This window comes from Anopheles stephensi, chromosome 2, assembly GCF_013141755.1.
Source record: "Anopheles stephensi strain Indian chromosome 2, UCI_ANSTEP_V1.0, whole genome shotgun sequence".
Lineage (NCBI taxonomy): Eukaryota > Metazoa > Arthropoda > Insecta > Diptera > Culicidae > Anopheles > Anopheles stephensi.
The window spans coordinates 70,315,796-70,335,649 of NC_050202.1; the positions used below are offsets into that span (position 1 = coordinate 70,315,796).

General features: G+C 42.6%; 5 protein-coding genes across 5 annotated transcripts; 3 read left to right on the forward strand and 2 right to left on the reverse strand.

The window, feature by feature from the left end:
• Positions 1–622: 622 nt before the first annotated feature.
• LOC118504593 (cytochrome P450 4c21-like) lies at positions 623–5,984 on the forward strand. The gene is made up of 5 exons (XM_036039255.1): positions 623–1,013; positions 3,651–3,906; positions 4,321–4,447; positions 4,516–4,752; positions 4,845–5,984. Exons 1-5 carry the CDS (start codon positions 671–673, stop codon positions 5,421–5,423), a joined length of 1,542 nt encoding a protein of 513 aa, XP_035895148.1. The 5' UTR covers positions 623–670; the 3' UTR covers positions 5,424–5,984.
• An 817-nt stretch (positions 5,985–6,801) lies between these two features.
• Positions 6,802–8,421, forward strand: LOC118504596. Its single transcript, XM_036039257.1, has 3 exons — positions 6,802–6,930; positions 6,995–8,095; positions 8,159–8,421. The coding sequence occupies exons 1-3, from the start codon at positions 6,883–6,885 to the stop codon at positions 8,360–8,362; spliced, it is 1,353 nt and encodes a 450-aa protein (XP_035895150.1). The 5' UTR covers positions 6,802–6,882; the 3' UTR covers positions 8,363–8,421.
• LOC118502450 lies at positions 8,372–12,462 on the reverse strand. Its single transcript, XM_036034679.1, has 10 exons — positions 12,067–12,462; positions 11,740–11,998; positions 11,538–11,664; positions 11,299–11,466; positions 10,647–11,232; positions 9,827–10,207; positions 9,501–9,756; positions 9,305–9,431; positions 9,074–9,223; positions 8,372–9,008 (listed from the first exon to the last, which is right to left on the reverse strand). The coding sequence occupies exons 1-10, from the start codon at positions 12,413–12,415 to the stop codon at positions 8,409–8,411; spliced, it is 3,003 nt and encodes a 1,000-aa protein (XP_035890572.1). The 5' UTR covers positions 12,416–12,462; the 3' UTR covers positions 8,372–8,408.
• Positions 12,463–14,407: 1,945 nt separating this feature from the next.
• On the reverse strand, positions 14,408–16,381 carry LOC118504599 (cytochrome P450 4c21-like). The gene is made up of 5 exons (XM_036039264.1): positions 16,009–16,381; positions 15,680–15,932; positions 15,479–15,605; positions 15,238–15,420; positions 14,408–15,153 (listed from the first exon to the last, which is right to left on the reverse strand). The coding sequence occupies exons 1-5, from the start codon at positions 16,355–16,357 to the stop codon at positions 14,566–14,568; spliced, it is 1,500 nt and encodes a 499-aa protein (XP_035895157.1). The 5' UTR covers positions 16,358–16,381; the 3' UTR covers positions 14,408–14,565.
• A 734-nt stretch (positions 16,382–17,115) lies between these two features.
• Positions 17,116–19,332, forward strand: LOC118504600 (cytochrome P450 4c21-like). Its single transcript, XM_036039265.1, has 4 exons — positions 17,116–17,516; positions 17,582–17,964; positions 18,027–18,206; positions 18,288–19,332. The coding sequence occupies exons 1-4, from the start codon at positions 17,171–17,173 to the stop codon at positions 18,888–18,890; spliced, it is 1,512 nt and encodes a 503-aa protein (XP_035895158.1). The 5' UTR covers positions 17,116–17,170; the 3' UTR covers positions 18,891–19,332.
• The last annotated feature ends 522 nt before the right edge of the window (positions 19,333–19,854 follow it).

Consider the following 19,854-nt stretch of genomic DNA (forward strand, 5'->3'; position numbering starts at 1 on the left):
ACTAGGTCTTCCCCACAATAATTGTCAGCTCATGTCAACCGCCTCATTTGATCGCCACGGTTCCACATGGACTGAGTGATAATCTTCGATCACAAAGCTTAATTATCAGCAAGTAGCTAGATCGATTATTTTACATAATGAGCTTAAGCGACACACGTCAAACCACGCAGAAAGCATTGATTTCGTACACCGATGAAACGGTGGCGTTGCCGGAGGAAAAACTGCAACACCGAATGCTTCGAACGGTTCTCCATCGCTTTTCCTCGAGTGGGGAAACTCGGCACAGGTTCGTGGCGTCGTCTTTATCGTGGAGCACGCACCAGCCAGCTAGGTTTTCCAACCAGCCCCACTCCAGCTGCAACGATGCACCGATTGCGTTCGAGCGTTGTAAGGACCGCATGCCGGCACCGTTGCAGGTCAGTGCAGGTTTTTTTTTATTGTGTTCCACTAGCATTGCAGGGCCATATCAGTGGGTGCAAGGGTTGGGAAAAGCTCGCCTCCGTATTGTCGAGTCGAGTTACGTGGAATAATTCTGGGGGCTCGCCCTGAATCGCTCCAGCACGGGCACAGTTCGAAACGTTTTTCGCCGATCGCCCATCAGTTTTCCTTTCGGTCCCGTCGAGTGAAGTAGTCAGTTCTTCCGTTGGTGTGCAGGAGTTTTATTTGCAAGATGATAACGCTTCTGCTGATAGGTTTCGGCATCCTTTCGCTTTACGTGTACTGCAAGATAAAGTTTAAGTTTGCGGAAAAAATCCCTTGTGTTGAGCCACTACATCCTATCTTTGGTAATGGGCTCGAGTTTGCGCAGAAGAATTCGTACGAAATCTTTAAAAGTCTTACCCGTGCGTACAAGGATAATAAACGCATCTTCAAGCTGTGCTTTGGACCGATCCCGGTCATCTGTCCGACGCATCCGGATTTGATACAGAAAATTATGACCGAACAGGCCAGCATGGACAAACCGTTCGTGTATGATTTCATGCGTGTGGACCACGGATTGCTTACGGCACAGTGTAAGTTTTGAAAGATTTGTTTCACTTGCAGCGCGTTAAGGTTGGATGGAAAGTTCTCGTGTTGTTCGTGCTAAAAGTGTTTGTTAAGAAAACACAGCGTGTAATTAGAGGGTTAAAGTGTGTTGGCTACTGTCAGCCTTTGTATTGAGGTTTGAAGAAATGTAAAGCTCTAGTACTACAAAAATTTACCTGTCCGCTCGCAGTCTAAATGGTGTCTTTGATCCTATGTCTGCTTCAAAGGTTCAAATGATTAATTAGGAAGTGTTCCCGAAGGTGAATTTAATAAGAAAAGTAATTCAATGACTTCTAACATAAACACAGACCAACTCATAGAATGGTGCTTCTACTATTTGAAAATAATTAATTTAAACGAAATTAATTTCCTCGTACACTTTATGATAAAAATCCGTGTACCTAGAACGGTTTAATTTAAAATACATGCTGAAGCTTACCTTATTGCTCGTGTTGAAAATGATTTGTTTAAATCATATTTGTTTTTCAAAAATATTATATTATAATATACGTTTCGTTTAAGCAGAAGCAGAATTATATAGTTTTTAATAGTATTCTTCTGCTGTGACAGTACCAATACATTGATACAGTACATTGATTTACGAATTAAGTCTATCATAATGGTTCAGAAAATTTTCCCATGGATAGTGAAATTTTATTCATACTCATGAGTTCTTGCGTGATAATCTCAAAGCAGTGTTGAACTATCAAAGGGTTCAACTTTAAAAAAAAAAGATTTTTTTTTTCCAGGTTGCAGGATATACTCTTTAGTCGGGCCAGATTGATTATTTATATTAAAATTTTCCATAAATTAAGCCCTTTACGCTAGCTTCCAAAAAAATATTTTTGTTGAGCAATGACTTACCCAGATTTTACCCAATAATAGTAGCAAAGGAGTTTTCCTTGTTTTTTAATTGCATTGTGATAGTTTCGCGTCCTGTGGTGTTGTGTTCTGGTTTAATAAATGTTTCTTACTGGTGAGCATTGAATACACGGTCGATGAGGGTACGCATACGATTTATGAAGCTTGAAGAGTTTTTATTTTTGGATTTAAATTCTTCGAATCAGAAATGTTAAGTGGCTGGATTCAGAATAGTTTTACTAGTTAATGTGATATTCAAAATCACCCGATACTATTGTTGTTTTATTGAAATCACTTTATATGTTTACCAAATATTCTAAAATTTCTATTAAAATGTCTACGTAAGTAAAAACTGTTTACCAAACATTGAATCAGTCGACTGGGAGCCAGACAGAGTGTAAATATTTGTAAGATTGTATAACCCTTGTCGGCTGTTGAGCTGACGGTACCAGTCAAAGTTCAAGCATTAAATTCCTTATCAGATTCCAAAACAAGTGCCTTGATGTTTAACAAAAGTGCGGTTATAGAGGTTGAGGTGGTCCGGTGGCTGAGGCGATAACGGCGCCGGTTTACCCACGGCAGGACCGTAGTTCAAATCCCATCCAGACCGCCTCCCCGTACGCAGGGCTGACTACTTTGCTACGGGTAAAATCAACTCACAGAAAAGCCAGTAATGGCAGGCCGAGACCCCTCGAGGTTGTAGTGCCAAGAAAGAAGAAGGTTATAGAGGTAAAAACATCCAAACTGACATTTTACATATCCTATCTTATCGTTGGTAGATATCTTAGTATTCTTGTTGTTTGAAAAAACTTTTAAATTGCTCTGTTTTGAACTTTTTTTTTGTGTGAAAAACCTAACTAGAACAAAAATCTTACACCAAATTATAAGAGTTTATTAACGAAATGATAAAAAAATTACCCTTTCAACCTAATAATTTGGATATTATCAAAATTCACCAACTATCGGTTCAAATTTAATGAACTCATCATTGTTTCCTGTCAAATCGACTACTGTGTGAATTGTGTTACTTTCACCGTTTACCTCCAATAAAACAGTGATGCGTATCAATCCAGTTCTTTACACAATCTACCATGTTACCCATCACTGGCCAATTGAAAAATCCAGTTTCTTACATGAGCTGTCACCATTATCGGGAAGCACTAACGCACCGCCATTGCGCAGGTTGAGAATGGTTTTGAACTATTTATCAAAGCCCGCTCAATGAGCCTGGGCAATAAAACAAGTTTTCAGATTTTTCACCCCTTTACTTCTTTCATGTGCCGGTAGCAATCCAGCAAGGATCTATTCAAATCAACGGTAGATAAAGTATGTAACCATAAAAAGGGTAGTGTTGAAATTGAAATCTTCATCTACATTTGATTGGATTTTCCATAGCACTCTGTTCCATAGCAAACTGTTTGATTAGAGTAGTGAAAGGAAATGAAGGACATTCCGTTGATTTTATTGCTACACTACCAGCAATCACGAATGGTCATAATTCAAGTTATTTTACTGAGCAGCAGTACAAGGAAAACGACATCAAGTGCTGGAAAATGTACTTTCAGATTGAACCATTTCAAAATCAAGTTCCGATGATATGCAAAGTAACTTGGAAGTGATCGTATTAAACCGATCGAGCGAATTCCCTTACCAGTTTAACCGCTTATAAATCTATGTATCTAGAAAAGTTTAAATTATATAGTAACAATTATCAAAAAACTGCATATTCCTCACAATTGTTTTCTACCAACAACTCCCATCAGATGACGAATGGCGCGTGCATCGGAAAGCCCTGAATCCAACGTTCAACACACGCATCCTGAACAGCTTCATACCGATCTTCACCGACTGTGTTGGGAAAATGATCGCCAATATGGAACGGCACGTTGGGGACGAAAAGCCAATTAACATGCTCGAGTTTACCTCGCCCTGCACGCTGGAAATGATTTGTCGTACCTCACTCGGCGGGAAGGTACTGGAAAGGGAAGGCAAGCAGGAGTTTATCGAAGGGCTGGAAATGTAAGTGATGCTAGAATTATCACACCCCATTTAAATGGAGTACGAAACCGAAGTGAACGGTCAAAAGTTAAGTGAAAGGAATTGATCAGAATCTAACCCTGCTATTGTTATAAAACAAAGATAACGATCAAAGTTTGGTTTTGACATTGAAATGATTTACGAGCGGCAGAATACTTAATCCGCCGGCTTCATGATAGTTGCAGCTGGAGAATTTAATTTATTGCATATTGAGCGATAGTGGAGAGAAGGAAAACTGTATCGCTATTTTAACAGACGAACGAATCAACTTAAAAACATTGGAAAAAAATACATGCTCATGAACCTACAAATCATACTCGCCATGGACGAGGGTCGTTTTCTCTATCCTTTTAGAGTAGATTTCAACAATTCAATTGATTTCTCCTTCTGCCTCAGTATCCTTCACAATGTAGGCCTTCGAATGTTTAACGCAAATCTCTACCCCGATTTTGTGTACAAGAACACCCGCTTCTATCGTGCAGAAATGGAAGCCCGTAAGATATGTTACGCTTTCACGGACAAGGTAAAACTCTGCCAAATAGAGCTTATTGAAAGATGTACTTACCGCATGGAACTGTCTCCCACCTGTAGGTAATTCGTGAAAAGCGTGCCAAGTTTGAGGAACGACTACGCTCAACGGTGGACAGCAACAATAACGGTACGATGGCCGATGAAAATGGCAACGTCGTCTTTGGTGAAGAAGAAGACGATATGCTTAACTACAAGAAGCCCCAAATCTTTGTCGACCAACTGCTGACCATACCGAACGATGGTAAACCGTTTACGCACGAAGAGATTACCGATCACATCTACACGATGATTGCTGCTGTAAGAGAATGTGACTGTGTGACTTTGTGGTGCTTGGAAGATAATACTCGTTTGTAATTGTTCTTGTGCTCTCTTGTTCCTTACACGACCAGGGAAACGAGACATCCGCTACGCAGGCTGCCCACGCCTGTCTGCTGCTGGCCATGCACCCCGAGATACAGGACCGAGCGGCAGCCGAAGTTCGCGAGCTGCTGGCCGACGACGTGGAGTACACGCACGAAATACTCAAATCGATGGAGTACCTGGAACGTGTCATCAAGGAATCGCAACGTCTGTGCCCGGTGGCGGCCGTATACGGTCGCAAGACGATCGGCACGATCCAGCTGGACGAGTACGTCATCCCGAAAGGATTCATACTGCTGCTGAACGTGTTTGCTCTGCACCGGCAGAAGGAGTATTGGGGCCCGAACCCGGACCGGTTCGATCCGGACCATTTCTTGCCGGAGCGTGTGAAGGCACGCCACCCGTACGCCTATCTACCGTTCAGTGGTGGACCGCGTGGTTGCATCGGTAGCCGGTACGCTATGATGAGCTTGAAAATTATGCTGTCACAGATATTGAAGAACTACCGGCTTACCACCGACATACCGTACGAAAAGATGGACTTTAAGTTCAAGGTTTCGATGCATCTTTCCTTCGAGCATCTGATCAAACTGGAGCCACGTGTGTAGAGCGTGGGTTCGTTTCTTCTGGAGGCATCGAAGTCTTTTCATTTGTATCGGTGATTTCAAATTGCGATTGCTCGCGTTCGTTATGAGCTATCGAGCTCGTGTTTCATTTGTTTTTTGCTGCCCTTGTTCTGTGTGTTTGCTTCCCTAAATGCGATGCAACGATAAGCTAGCAAAACCCAGTAGAACATGTTGCAGCGCATTGCGTTACAACGCTGCTGTATCGTAGCGTAGTGCATTCGTTTAACCTACCTGAAGCATATGCGCAGCGAATGAAAATTATACACCAAAATGCAAAAGCGTTTTCTGTCTTGGTTTTGTTCGAACTGTCTGAAACACACGCAATAATTGCTGCTTTGATTCACGCAACAGGCAAATCGATTAGATAACTCTGCGAAAGTCTGCCCGCTGCCGGTGTTTACAATTACGAGCCTATCGTCGAATCGGAAGTGATAAGTGAAGCAGCATTGAGCGTTCTCGACCGTTCTCTTCCTGTACCACCGCGTACACTTGTTTAGCTGAACTGAGCTGAATTTACTAGATTTATGTGATATTTCTTTTTATTCAAATCCGTTTTTGCTTCCGTTGATTGAAATGTTTTGCCGGTGATTATGCTGCTGCGATACTGTTAAGAGTGGTTGTTTTGTTTTACACTACAAATAAAAAAGTTATGAAACAATGTTCATTACCGGAATGGGGTTTGCTTTTACTTTCAAGGGTGCTGTGCAGCAATACGGTTTAATAATGCGCTAAAGCGTTGCCTTATTGGATTTAGCTAATTGTCGGTAAACTTGCGTTGCTATCGAATTAGACACGCTCATTTACAAGTCAAATAGGTTGAACTTCTGGCCGTCGAACGATCGAATGCGAGCTTTTAGCGAACTGTGGCAAGTTGCACAGGTGGTCAGACACTCTGGTGCAGTTGTCGTAATGAAGAAGCGTATGGAGGGCACCACTCACAACACCCGTTACTAATAAGCTTTTAAAGGTTGCTCAACCGTGAATGATAGTAAAAGGGACAAGCGTTTGGCTGTACGCGCGTTATTTGCTGAAAAACTCAATGCGACGTTTAACAGAGGGCGAGTGTAACAACTTCAAGTAGCGCACGAAAGAATCTGTTTATATTGCACAGCAAGAACAAATATTGCTAATAGCTAACTCAAAGCTTCCAGCCAACCTGCTTACATGGATTTACACGAGTGGACTAAACATAATTCAAAACGTCGCGTCATCGCCCATCTCTTCCCTAAGTCGGATTCATCCCAATAAAATCCATCGATATCATCGTTACATTTCGTTTCGTGCAAAAAAGTGCATGTAATTCTAAAATCAGCCCTAATTGCACGATGTCACAGGCACATTAGCTTCCGGAAGTCAGCTTCGTGTTGGGTGCGTGATGGATCAAAACCATTAAGCTGGTGACGAATTGACTCACTTTACAGTTTGCTGGTGATCGAGAGCAATGGGCCACCGTAAAATATTATCCACAATATTGCTTCTCTGGGGAAGTGTATGTACCTACAGCGCCATGGTAACGTTTTGAAGCTTCAATTTAATTATGTTCCTCGTTTTAGCTGCAAAGTTATGCAAAGATCTCCCCCAAAGTTATTTCACTGCAGCAGGTTCTGTACAAGGAACTACAGGCGCTGGAAAAGAGTGCCTTGATAACGCACCCTCATCACTCAACGCCACACGAAAGTGCCTCAAGCCAGTTGCGTACCGTGTTCCACGAGTTTGAACATCAAAACCAGGAAAGTATAACGGCCATTTTGCGAGTGTTGGCGTTGGTTGATCATACGCTGGAAAACACGATACAGGACTGCGAAAAAGTGTTTCATCTCCCCTCGCTCGAAAGTGAGAATGTTCTGTTCCGGGAGGTAACGTTACCGCTGTTGATTCACGTCGAAACACTATGTCAGCGTGTAGCCGAGCAGGATTTAAGTGCGATAGAGCTAACGATGGAAATGGTGGAGCGGGAAGCAAGCCTTTACCGCCTACGGTTGGACGACACAAAACAAAACATGCGCACTGTATTGGACGAGTTGGATAGCAATTTGGAATCTATCTCACTATCGAGCAAGGTGGACAGTTTGTACGAAGAGATAGAGCTGATGAACAGAACAATTAGTGTGTCTACTATGGCTGCTACCGGGAGGTTCCTCGAGCGACAGCAATACATCATAGACAGTCTGGTACAACTGGAAGCCTCCAACTCCGATCATCGTTTAGTTGAAACTGTTGTAAGCTTTATGACACTTTTGCAAAACGAAACAGCACTGCTTGTGGAGGACCTCAGCGAGCAGCTTGACAGTTGGTTCAATCAAACAGCATCCATGATCGGTGTAGTGGCGGACGAAGTTCAATACATACCGCGCGATCTAATGGAGTCTCCGATCGAGAGCTTTCTGCGCAAGGAAAGCTCACTGCAGTGTTTGGTAGAGTACAGCAACCAGAAGGTGGTAGAAAAAATGACCCATGGCTTGGAAAGTATATTGCAGTGCTTCAGTATAACAACTAATACCGAACGGTCATTTGTAATGGCGAACCAGCTACTCAACGAAACTGGTGATGAAGTGGGTCGAATTTTGGAAGATATTTTGCACTGTCATCAAAGTACTAAGCGCGATGGGTACGATGCAGATGATTATGGGGAGATTGCAAACTGTTTCGAAATGGTGAGTATGGGAAACATGATTCAATTTCCAGAGACTGTTCTAAAGGACGGCTTTTCATTTCAGTCGAACTCGATTTTGGAAGCGATGGAAGATTACATTGACTCTAAGATGGATGAAATCTTCTTTCACGTCCAACTTGCGATGCACCTGAACGAGCTTAAAATGGAGACGTGTGTGTACTATAAATCTCGCGAGATGATGTTGGCCGTGTCGTTGGTTAACCATCAATATCGGAAGTGTCACATGGAAGGTGAAATAGAGCTGTAGTGTGCACTTTGTTAATACAAACTCTTCTGTGAAGTAACTAATTTGACTAATCGTTCAAACTCAAATTGCTTCGTCTTTCAAACTCTATCAAATATCCCTGATCTTGTTTGAGCGCAATATCGAACCGAAACTTCGTTTGCTCCATTTTCATGTTGGTGTGAAGCTTAAACGAGCGTACGATCATCGTCAAAATCACCTTCATACTCAGCATAGCATATCGTGACCCGATACAGTTACGGCTGCCAGTATTGAAGGGTATGAACGCATAGGACGGCCTTCCTTCGCTCCGTTCAGGCAAGAACCGACCGGGATCAAATTGATCAGCATCTGCACCCCAAAAGTCTTTTCTTCGATGCAATGCAAACAGACTGACGACCACCGTAGTGCCACGCGGGATAAATTGTCCGTCGATGAGTAGATCTTCCTGTGCCTCACGTGCTACCGTAGCACCCGGTGGAGCTAACCGTAAGCTTTCCTTCAGGACACACTCCATCAAGGTTAGGCGTTTCAGTTTTTCCTCAGTGAGAGGTTCATCGGAACGAACAAAAACGTCACACAGTTCCTGGTACAGTTTGGTTTGGACGGTGGGATGCATTGCAAGGAATAGGCAGGTATGACCAATCGAGTGTGCAGTCGTATCGTTGCCCTTGAAGAAGAAGGTTTCATGAAGGAGTGTTTCTGTTTCGAAAGAAAGATAAGAACACTACTCACAGCTCCAACTATAGAGTAAATGTTGTTGACAATTTCTGTATCCGTCAGAGGACCATCGTCTACTGTCGTTAGCAGGCGATCCAGCATGGCCGGAGAATCGTTAGCTTCGTATGATGCGTTTTCCAGTGCTTCTCTTCTGGAAGCGAGAACCTGATCGAGTATATGGGATAATAGAAAATCATTTGTTTAAACATCTTTATTTGTCCTAATGCATTTAGCTTGTGACCTTACTTTATCCACTACACGATAGCATTCGGCTCTGGAGTTGGTTTCTACTCGAAAATTGTTTGTATACCGGTAAATCCAGTCGTAGTGATATAAAACATTTATCGCTCGAGCCGATATCATCTGGAACAAACTAAACGGGGGGTGATTAAAAAATGCCGCTACGAAGCATAAATTAATATTAAATCACTCTCACACCCACCTGTCCAGGTTCGTCAGAATGTTTTTCGCCTCGTGCGGTTCTACTACATTCGCACCCAGTGTGGTAGAAAATATGATGTTCAGCATACACTCACTCAGCAATGGAGCTAGCGAAATAGTTGAGCAGTTTTCTACCATCAACTCCAGCTTTGCTATTAGCTCACCGGCACAGGCTACGAACGATGGCAGGGCGTTGCTAACTTTGCTCGTACTAAACGCCGGACTTAGTACTTTGCGATATCGCTTCCAGTGTTGATCTTGAAAAGAGCGTAACAAACAGATGTTAGTTTTAGAACCAGCAACAAAAAAGTTCGATTAAATGCTCACATTTACGCGTCAGTATACCGTCCTCTAGCTGAACGAAACTGTAAAAGAACGGCTTTTCGAGGCACTTTGGATGGTTCAGTACGGACTCCGCAAGCAGCGGATGCGATGTGCACAGTATTAGCTGAGGTCCGAGCCAAATTTTGAACCATCGATCGAACTGTTTAAACGGTTGCACCACGTTTTCGAACAATTTTACGGGATATTTTTCCATAAACGATAGCCCATTGCCTATCAGTGGATAGCAGGGCGTTGCAGTGGGAACGTTTCGCGCATATCGAACGCGGACTACAAATGTGTAGTAATAAATGGCACTCGTAGCGACGGTCAACAAAATTATAAGCAACATTCTGACTGAGATGACGGCTGGAATGGAACTGAGTGCTACCGAGGTTTAGCGCACGCACGCTTGATGATAGATAGTAGTGTGTGAAGGATAACAAGACGGTTCACATGTGTTGTTTCTGAGGGTGATGCACATTTTCATGAGTTTGTATGTATTAGAATGCGTGAGAAAAGCGGTCGATGGGGTACTCATTGCATGCAACGGGCGATGCAACTGTGGATGAATGGGCGATCAGTGCATGCAAGTTCTTCTATGATGACAACCTGTGCTGTTACTGTGCAGGGTTACTGTGCTGTGATTTTTGTCATCTGTTTCTTGCACCAGTATTTTTTAACTCAAACATAATTAGCTAAACAACACGTTTTTTAATGAAAACTTTTATTAATTGCAAATTAAAAAAATAATAACCATGCCACACATTTCACAAAAACACTTAACACACACAAAACTTGCGCTCGTTTTCAACAAAACTTTTTCAAACTTGCGCTCGTTTTTCTACATCCAAAACATAATCCGACTCCAGCTTTAGTGTTAAATCGAAACGAAACTGTAAATCGCTCATTTTCATAGTTGATCGTAGCCGCAACCGTCTCAACACACTAACCAGCATCACCTTCATGCTGAGCATCGCATAACGTGCACCGATACAGTTCCGCGATCCTGCGCTGAAGGGTATGAAGGCGTTCCCATTTCTTCCAACGCTCCGTTCCGGGAGAAAACGATCCGGATTAAAATCGTCCGCATCCGGTCCCCAAATATCTTTACGCCGATGCATCGAGAATATGCTCAATACTAGGAGACTATCCTTGGGAATGCGTAGATCCGCGATTTGTATGTCTTTCATTGTTTGACGTGCAATATTTGGCCCTGATGGGGCGAGCCGAAGACTTTCCTTTATGACACACTCCATGTAGGTAAGATTCTTAAGGTCTTCCAGCGTAATATCTTGGTCTGGGTCGGGGAACACTTGCATTACCTCACGGTACACTCGCTCTTGGATGTCTGGGAACATGGCCAGGAACAAACACGTATGAGTAACTTGTAGTGCTGTGGTGTCGTTGCCCTGTAATGGGAAATATGTAATTCTGAATTAGCTTATCCCTTTAGTGAACATTGATTCAATACGTACCGCTGCTATCATCGAGTAGATGTTGTGCTTGATTTCTATGTCTGTAAAAGGATTTCCGTTGTGTTTGACGGATAAGAGTTGATCTGCAAATATTTGTGGTTTTTTGTAATCCGTACATTCCTCACCAACTTCTGTTGATTGTATGCGGGCTTTGGCCTTTTCGATGACCTAAAGAACAGACGACATGTTGGACACATTGCTTATCAAAGCACAAAAGAAATCCTACATGAGCCTCTTACCGACTCGAAGAATTGGTAGCAGGAAGTACGCCGCTCAGACTCTTCCAAGCAATCTTTGGTAAATCCGTAAAGAAGCTCTATATAGTGATGAATATTCAGCATCCGTTTTGCTACCAGTTCGAAACATCTAAATTGGGTAATTAAAATGTTGCTTAGCAAGCAGAAACGCAACAGGTCGCGGCGCATTTATTAACCACATTACCGGTCCACATTTTCTATGAACGTTTCCTTGCCGGGCTGTTCCAGCACATCACACCCGATCGTCGTGCCACATACCATCTCCAGCGTGCACTTGCTTATGAAGGGAAAGATGGATAGCGAAGCGTGCCCTTCGTCGATACTTTTCTCCACGTTCTGAACCATCAGCTTGGCGCACTCGACAAACACGGGGATAAAACTGTGCAGGATGCGTGTGTTGAATGCTGGGTTCAGAGCTTTGCGTTGAGTTTTCCACGGATGATCTGCAAAAGAGCAGTAACGTTTTGATGAGCCTCTCCGAATCGCATCACAACCAATGACCCTCACGCACAGTGTCCAGCAAAGATTCCATGTTCCAGTTTCACAAAGTCATAGAAAAACGGCTTCTCCAGGCAGTCGGGATGAGTGAGCACCGCGTTCATGATTTCCGGATGGGACGTACACAGCACCAGCTTAGGACCAAGCCATATTTTAAACCAGCCACTATGCTCCTTGAACGGGCGCATCAGAACGTTGAACAGCTTCACACGTGACTTTCCCATAAACAACTGCCCATTTCCGATGATGGGATAGTACGGTTGCATGTTGGGCAGATGGTTCGCAAACCGATGCCGCTGAACAATCCAGCAGTGTAAAAGTCCTACGATTGCAAGCACCAAACCGAACCACAGCCACCACATTCTATCGATCCTTACACCTTCACTGTTCTGAGTCAACTGGAATGTAAGCTGGGTGCGTGCGGGAATAAATATTTCCCATTTCAATGCAATCGGTGCAAGTTGTTCTCCCACGACAGCCGGTGACAACTGTCAACAACTGTACCGGAAAATATGCATTTGGTTCGGCATATGCAACGATTGCCACTTGCTTAACGCGGTCGGTGCATCGCGACGTGCAGCCATCATCAGATGAGTGGATGCAAATTAAAAAGACCATCAACCCCTTTGAACTTCCTGTAATGTTGGATGGATGTTAAGGAAGGTTCGTCTGTGCGATGCCAGACCAAGGGATCACCGGTTGAAGGCACAGTCGAACAGAGTGTACGCACAATGAGTGCAAACGTATGGCGAAGGGTGAGTGAATTGTTAAGTGCACTAGAAGTGTATGAAGGTAAGCATGGTCTTATTGTTTGGGTTTGGGTAGAAGCAGTTAATACTGAACTGCGATTGTTTTGAAGAAGTTCCGTAAAATATTTCTTCTGAACGATAAAGAATTTAGCGTCTCGTAGTGAAATAAGTTTAATTATTCAGCGTTCATGGTAATTGTAACTGATATATTCCTCGGACCGCCAACTCCGCAAATAAAACATGGTGGACGCAAAAAACGCTTCTCGTTACTCAATGAAAAACTGAATGAAAATGTAAACCAATCGGGATCGGCTTCCGGAGCGACTGGATTTGCTGCGCTAAATATGAATTATGGTGCTTAATACCGGATAGCTGCATTCAAATACATTTGTTGTTTATTATTGGGGAGCTGCAAATGAGCTGAAAACCTGTTACTAACGATTGATACTGTAGCAGTGGTGTTTCATAAGGTATCAGCTTAACATTCGATGCGAACGGACGTGTCCACTTACAGCGCACAAAATATATAAACCACATGCAGATCATAGCTAAAACTGATATTGATATGTGATAAAGTGATTAAGTGCTAGCCAATATGACAGTAAGCAGTCGTTCTGAAGTGAGTACGGTTTCGGCAATCGCTGCTTACACGGGCAAAAGGTCGAAGCGATTTTTCTCAACTGAGGGAACCTCATCCGACGATGATAGCAAGGATGAATTTATCGAAGTTCTTTTTTCTGAATCTTCTTAAAGGTGTCAAAGTAAAGATGCTGCATCTAGCCGAGTGGGCCAGAGTTCGCTTAATGAGACGATGGATTCCGAGAGCAACTCTCCAGATAGCAGTCGAGCCGATACGTCCAACATGGCAACTACACCGACAACAAAGACTACCTCAAGGGGCCATTCGAAGATAATGCAAACTACCGATCGTGGTCTATACTCCATACCAACAACTGCGAGCCGAACTGACCGGAATACTGGGCATTGTGTACAAAATAGCTGCTCTTTACTTCCATACTCTGACCAGCCAAGTTGAAACGAGTTTTAGCTCATCTTAGGACCACTTGCAAGGAGTTTTACACGCATGAAACCATTTAAGGCGGTATTACGAGTTCTCCTGTGGATACATTAATGTCCCCTCTTAAAGAGCAAGGCTTGGGGACATTACTCCCCAGTTGGTTCAAAAGATTGCAATGCACAAAGAAGTGCCTGTACCCTGTTAACTTCAAAAGTGCGAAAGGAAGAATGAACAGCCGGTTCTACTTCATAATGGAATGTCATTATGACGGAACAACCATGTAATAGAAATAATACAGCAAAGCAGCTTCGTTTAGTACGCGTAAAGTATGTCATCACACTTGATAATTACAACTTGATCTTCCATGAAGTAAGCGAATAAGGAGCAATATTCTATCCACAAAGTTGAAGTGTAAATAACACTCTTTTTTATTAGTTTGCATTTGAAAACGAACGAGTATCTAGGTGGTAATAGGCTTATTTAAAAAAATCCATCGAACTACTGTAATTTATAAAAAAGTTTATGAAATGATTATGAAACAGATTTTATTTAGTTTTTCAATTGTTTAATGCTCAAAAATGCAGATAACAAGTGCTTCAAATAATTTATTCAAACCCCGTTAACTCATTTATTCTTAATATTTCCATTAAGAACTTGAGCATGTTAAGAAGAATCGTGATTAAAATATTTGACTTTGGAAAGGTGCTGCGTATTACATCTCAATACACGAACAAATATCTATTCATCAAACACCAATAGGCTCAATGCGGAACTTGTATCCCTGCGACAGATTTAACGTAATGTCGAACTTAAACTCCATCTGATCGTACTGTAGATCCGTGTGAAAGCGGAAGCCTTTCAACAAGTGAACGAACACCAGCTTCAGTCCCATCATGGCGTACCGCTTGCCGATGCAATCTCTCGAACCCATGCTGAACGGTTCGAATGCATGCGGATGACGCCCGTGCGAATGTTCGGGCAGAAACCGATCCGGATCAAACCGTTCTGCGTCCGGTCCCCAAAGATCCTTTCGCCGATGCAAGGCGGATATGCTGAACAGGAAAGATGTACCGCGCGGTATAATGTTACCATCCACCTCGACGTCATCGCTGCAGACCCGGGCCACCACCGGTGCTGAAGGACACAAACGCAACCCTTCCTTGATGCATCGCTCCAAATAAACCAACTCGTGCAATGCTTCTGGAGTCGTTTCGATTGCGGTGTCGGTTGGGAAAATACTGACAATTTCTTCCCGAACCTTTTCCTGAACATCTGGATGCATTGCCAACAGAGTCAGCAGGTTGCAGATGGCTAGAACCATAGTGTCATTAGCCTATCGAATAAGAGATAGCAAAAGTTGATGGCCTTGTACTTTAAACGTCGATGTGTGTGAAATTTTTATTGGCATGCTACCTACCCCAATAATGATTGTGAAACAGTTGTGTAAAATTTCGAGATCCGGAAACGGTTGTCCGGCACGTTTTCCCTTGAGCAGATGATCGATAAATATTTGAGGCTTTCTGTAGGAAATTTCTTCATCCTCTTGTTCCATTTTTTCATCATTTTCCGCCGCGATCGAGCTTCTTTGTTGATGGATTATCTGCAAAAAACTGAATTCTTATCCAAGTGCCTTGAAATAACTTCACACCAGACCTTACCGAGCGGACGTATTCATAAAAATCATGGCGGTACTGCATTTCGAGCTTGTAGGAGTTCGTTAGCTTGTAAAGAAACTCTGGATGCTTTAGTACATTGAACATACGGCTAGCCACTATCTCGAACGCACTGGAAAACATGTTAAACGAAGTCTGACTTGATCACATTACACACTCACATTAAACCATTTTTTGCTCACATACCTAGCAGCAAATGTAACATATTTGTTCGCTTTCGGATCGTCCATAATGTTCGTGCCAAGGGTTGCTCCACAAACCATGTCCAGTGTGCAGCGGCTAGCGTGCGTCATCAGATCTACCTGCGCTAGATTGGGCTCTCGCTTCATTTCGTTGACCATTTTCGCCGCACATTTGTCAAACAGTGGGATAAAACTCTCAAGGATACGCTTGTTGAACGACGTGTTCAACGTTTTCCGCTGATGTTTCCACAGGGAATCTAGAATGCACACAAACACAGAACTCCACCACCGTTACTTTAAACGCGCTCACTAGAATCTCACACTCACACTTACAAGGACTGGAAAATATCCCAAATTCGGATTTGAAAAATGCATACTGTGGAGCCTTATTCATCACCTTAGGATTATCCAACACCGCATGCATTATATCGGGATGGGAGGAGGAGATGAACAGTGTCCATCCAAGCCTCATTTGAAATAGCCGATCGTGCGCGAGAAATGCATCTTTCAATATTTGAAACACTTGTTCGTGGGTTTTCCCCAACACCAACAGCGAGTGGCCCAGGATAGGAACGTACGAATGATGCATTTCTATGTTGTCAGCAAATTTGTACATTTTCTTATACTTCCGGTACAGGATTGTACCGAGAATGAGGACAAGCGACCACAGAAACAGCTGCATGATGCACTAGCTCCGACCACACTGTTACGGTTACTGAAACCGGAAAGCGCTCGGAAGCCTTTTATTTATGTATCCGTGACGAATTGCTCTAGAGCTTTGATAGCCTGCCGATTCTAAAGGTGATACAAGTAAGTAAAAAATGAACAGAACAGTGAGGGACGTATGATTCATATTGTGACCCATTTCTTTCTTAAGATTATAATTTAGGCAACGTAAACAAGTTCTTGAAAGAATGAAAGGCTTTTAACGTCATTACCATCTACCAGAAGAGTCTCAAGTTTGTTTTTTTTTATAGGTGAAGTAACTGGTTAGGAAATGGCTTACAGTTTTATTGCTTCTTCGTTAGCCCTGACGCAGGTGAATAAGAAACTGTGTTCATCACTATGTCCACATTTACACGTTGCTGTCGGGATATTCATACAGATGTTTATCCTCTCGTTTAATTGATAAGAATATTTTTGAAAATATATAGTCAACAATATGGAATCTACACCTCAAATCATCCAGGCCATCTATGCGACAAACATATGGATAAACCCCCATCGTTTACATTATAACACTACAGCCTTGATTTCAACTGAGGCAAAAAAAAACGTATCTCAGTCTCAATTCGCACTATTAACATTACCAACGTAAATGAAACCAGTTTTTGTGATGGCATTTAAACTTAAACTTGACTCCTGTAGCTGTGACATCAACTAAATGGTGGTGAACATTAAAACAGCGAAGGTTCTCAGCTCAAATTCAAGTGCACCGTCCATTTGTTCGCCGGCGTCAGTTAGTGACTATCGTTTGGAGTGAACGGTTGTGAAAATGTTCTTCGTACCAGCGGTCATTGTGCTTCTGGGGTTAGTTTTCTTCTGGTGCAAACTGTCCAAAAGCAGTGCCCTGTTCGCGAAAGACATCCCAGGACCAAGGTCGTACCCGATCATCGGGTCCACCCATCTATTCGTGGGCTCCGAAGAGCATACGTTCAGTGTTGTAAATGATCTGTTTCGCAAGTATGATAGTATATTTAAACTATCGCTCGGAACGAAAACTGTCCTGTGTTTATCCGATCCGGACCTTATTCAGCAAGCTCTAACAACCGGTGCGTGTCAGGATAAGGCATTTTTCTACCGTTTTCTTGAGATGGATTATGGACTGGTATCGTCGCGCTGTAAGTTTTACCACCAAAGTGTGGTGGATGTGATGTGGGTAATGTAATCTGTTGTTTGTTCCCAGACACGGATTGGAAATTGTACCGCAAACTGTTGAATCCTGCCTTTAATCAGCGCATCTTGATCAGCTTCATATCGATCTTTAGCCGTTGCTCAGAAGATATGGTATCGCGAATGGCTAAGGAGGAGGACAGCCATAGGCCGTTCGATGTGCTTCACTATACGGCTCAATGTACGCTGGAGATGGTGTGCGCCAGTTCGCTCAAAAGTGACATTACAGATGATCCACATGCGAAGGATGTTTGCGGAGGTATTGAGAAGATTGGTTCGATAATGAGCAGCAGAGTGTTCAACGTCTTGCTTTATAGTGATCTTTTGTTTACTATGACGCAACGATACAGAGAAATGCAGAAGCTTCGTGCGCAATTGCAACGTGTGGTCGATCCGGTATAAGAAACTGAAGTATGTTTAGGTTGATTAGTTTTCTTATCAGAATTTTAAGTTTACAGATATTGTACGGAAGGCGAGAAGAAGTGATGAAGCAGCGGTTAGAAAAGTCCCACCAGGATAAAGAGGAACAATATCGTAAGCCGATGGTGTTTCTCGATCAACTGCTGAACATGCAACGTGGTGACCAAGATCTTGAAATGCAGGAGATCGAGAACCATCTCTACACCATTATTGGAGCAGTACGTATTGTTGACTGGTTTTTGTGCAAAATTTTGCTACGCCAATAATAATCGTCATTTTATCTTCTACACATCTTTTAGGGCAGCGAAACAACCGCAAATCAAGTGGCTTACATCCTTTTGTTGCTGGCAATGCATGCAGATGTGCAGGATCGTGTATATGAAGAAATTCTCTCCATCTACGGCAGCACATCGCTTGACATATCGTACGAAACGATTTCCGCCCAAACTTACCTCGAGCAAGTGATCAAAGAGTCCATGAGACTGTTTCCGGTGGCACCGCTCATAGGACGGGAAACGATCGAGACGGTTAAGCTGGGCAATATTGTCGTCCCACCAGGAGTGACGCTGCTCATCAACATTCTAAGCGTCCATCGCAACAAAAAGCTTTGGGGTGAACAGGCGGATGTGTTCGATCCAGACCGTTTCGAGCGTTCGATGTACGATGCTCGCAAACAGCATCCCTTCAGCTACATACCGTTTGGTGGTGGGCCAAGAAACTGTATCGGATATCGTTACGGCATGTTTGCTATGAAAATTATGGTCACACAGATGCTCTACAGATATAAACTGTCCACTCCGCTGTCGGCAAAGGATTCTTTACATTTGTCGTTTGCGGTCACGCTCAAGACTGGTGTAGGACACAGGATATGTATAAAGCGCAGAGAAGTCGTTGCGGAGTAAGTAGGTTGCAGGAGATCTAACGCAACACGTGCTCTGCGAGCTCTACAAGAAATATCCAGTAGCCATTCTAAACCAGCAGTATTTTGAAGTATAAATGTGGTCACGCAATGTTTTTTTTCCCGGGTAACATAGACTACCTCGTTCTCATAATTCACTTTAAGCTATCTTTAATTAACTGAGCTATGTTTTTTTCGTAATAAAATCACAAAAATCTTGTTGCTATAATCATCCGAAAAATTTTAGCTCGTCAAGCAGGTACTGTTCCTTGATGACTTACAGATATGTTGGGTGTAATTATTGAAATTTAATCTAAGAACACACTTCTTGCATTTTTAATGATTCTTTTTCGTAAGTAGAATGAATGCAATAAAAACATTCCATCAGTTTACGACGCAATTTTATAGCACACTGATTGTATGCACAAGAAATACTGCTATAAAAAATCATATTTACGCCTGCTGTTATGCAATGCGCAACACATTCAGCAAACGCTCATCTCGCTACACAGTGGTCCAATGCTTTAAGCTAAAACGTTGGCTCAACGTCGATGGAATTTTACATGATTAAAAACAGTTTAAAAACTATCTGGAACCGTTTTTTTTTTTCAGCATGAACAGTCGGGCCTTATCGTTATTTAAAAAGTTTTATTAGTTTTCCATATCTAGTAAATGCTCTATAAGAAAATACGATCAAGGTACCTATTTTTTTTAAATATACTTTTAGTGGACTTGGTTAACAGAACCTCCATTCTTTGGACTTAAAATTTTTACGAGTCTGGGACTGTCATTGCTTTCTTTCTTAACTTGATCATATAAGTAGTTGGGCCAGCGTGCGTTGAGACAGTCTGGATGTGATTTGATGTCGAACTGGTCCTTTCGTGTTAGCAAGATTTACCGAAATCAACTGTTCTACCGGCAGCAGGGTTACAGTTTTTATCCAAAACCCCAAAACTATTGAACAAAAC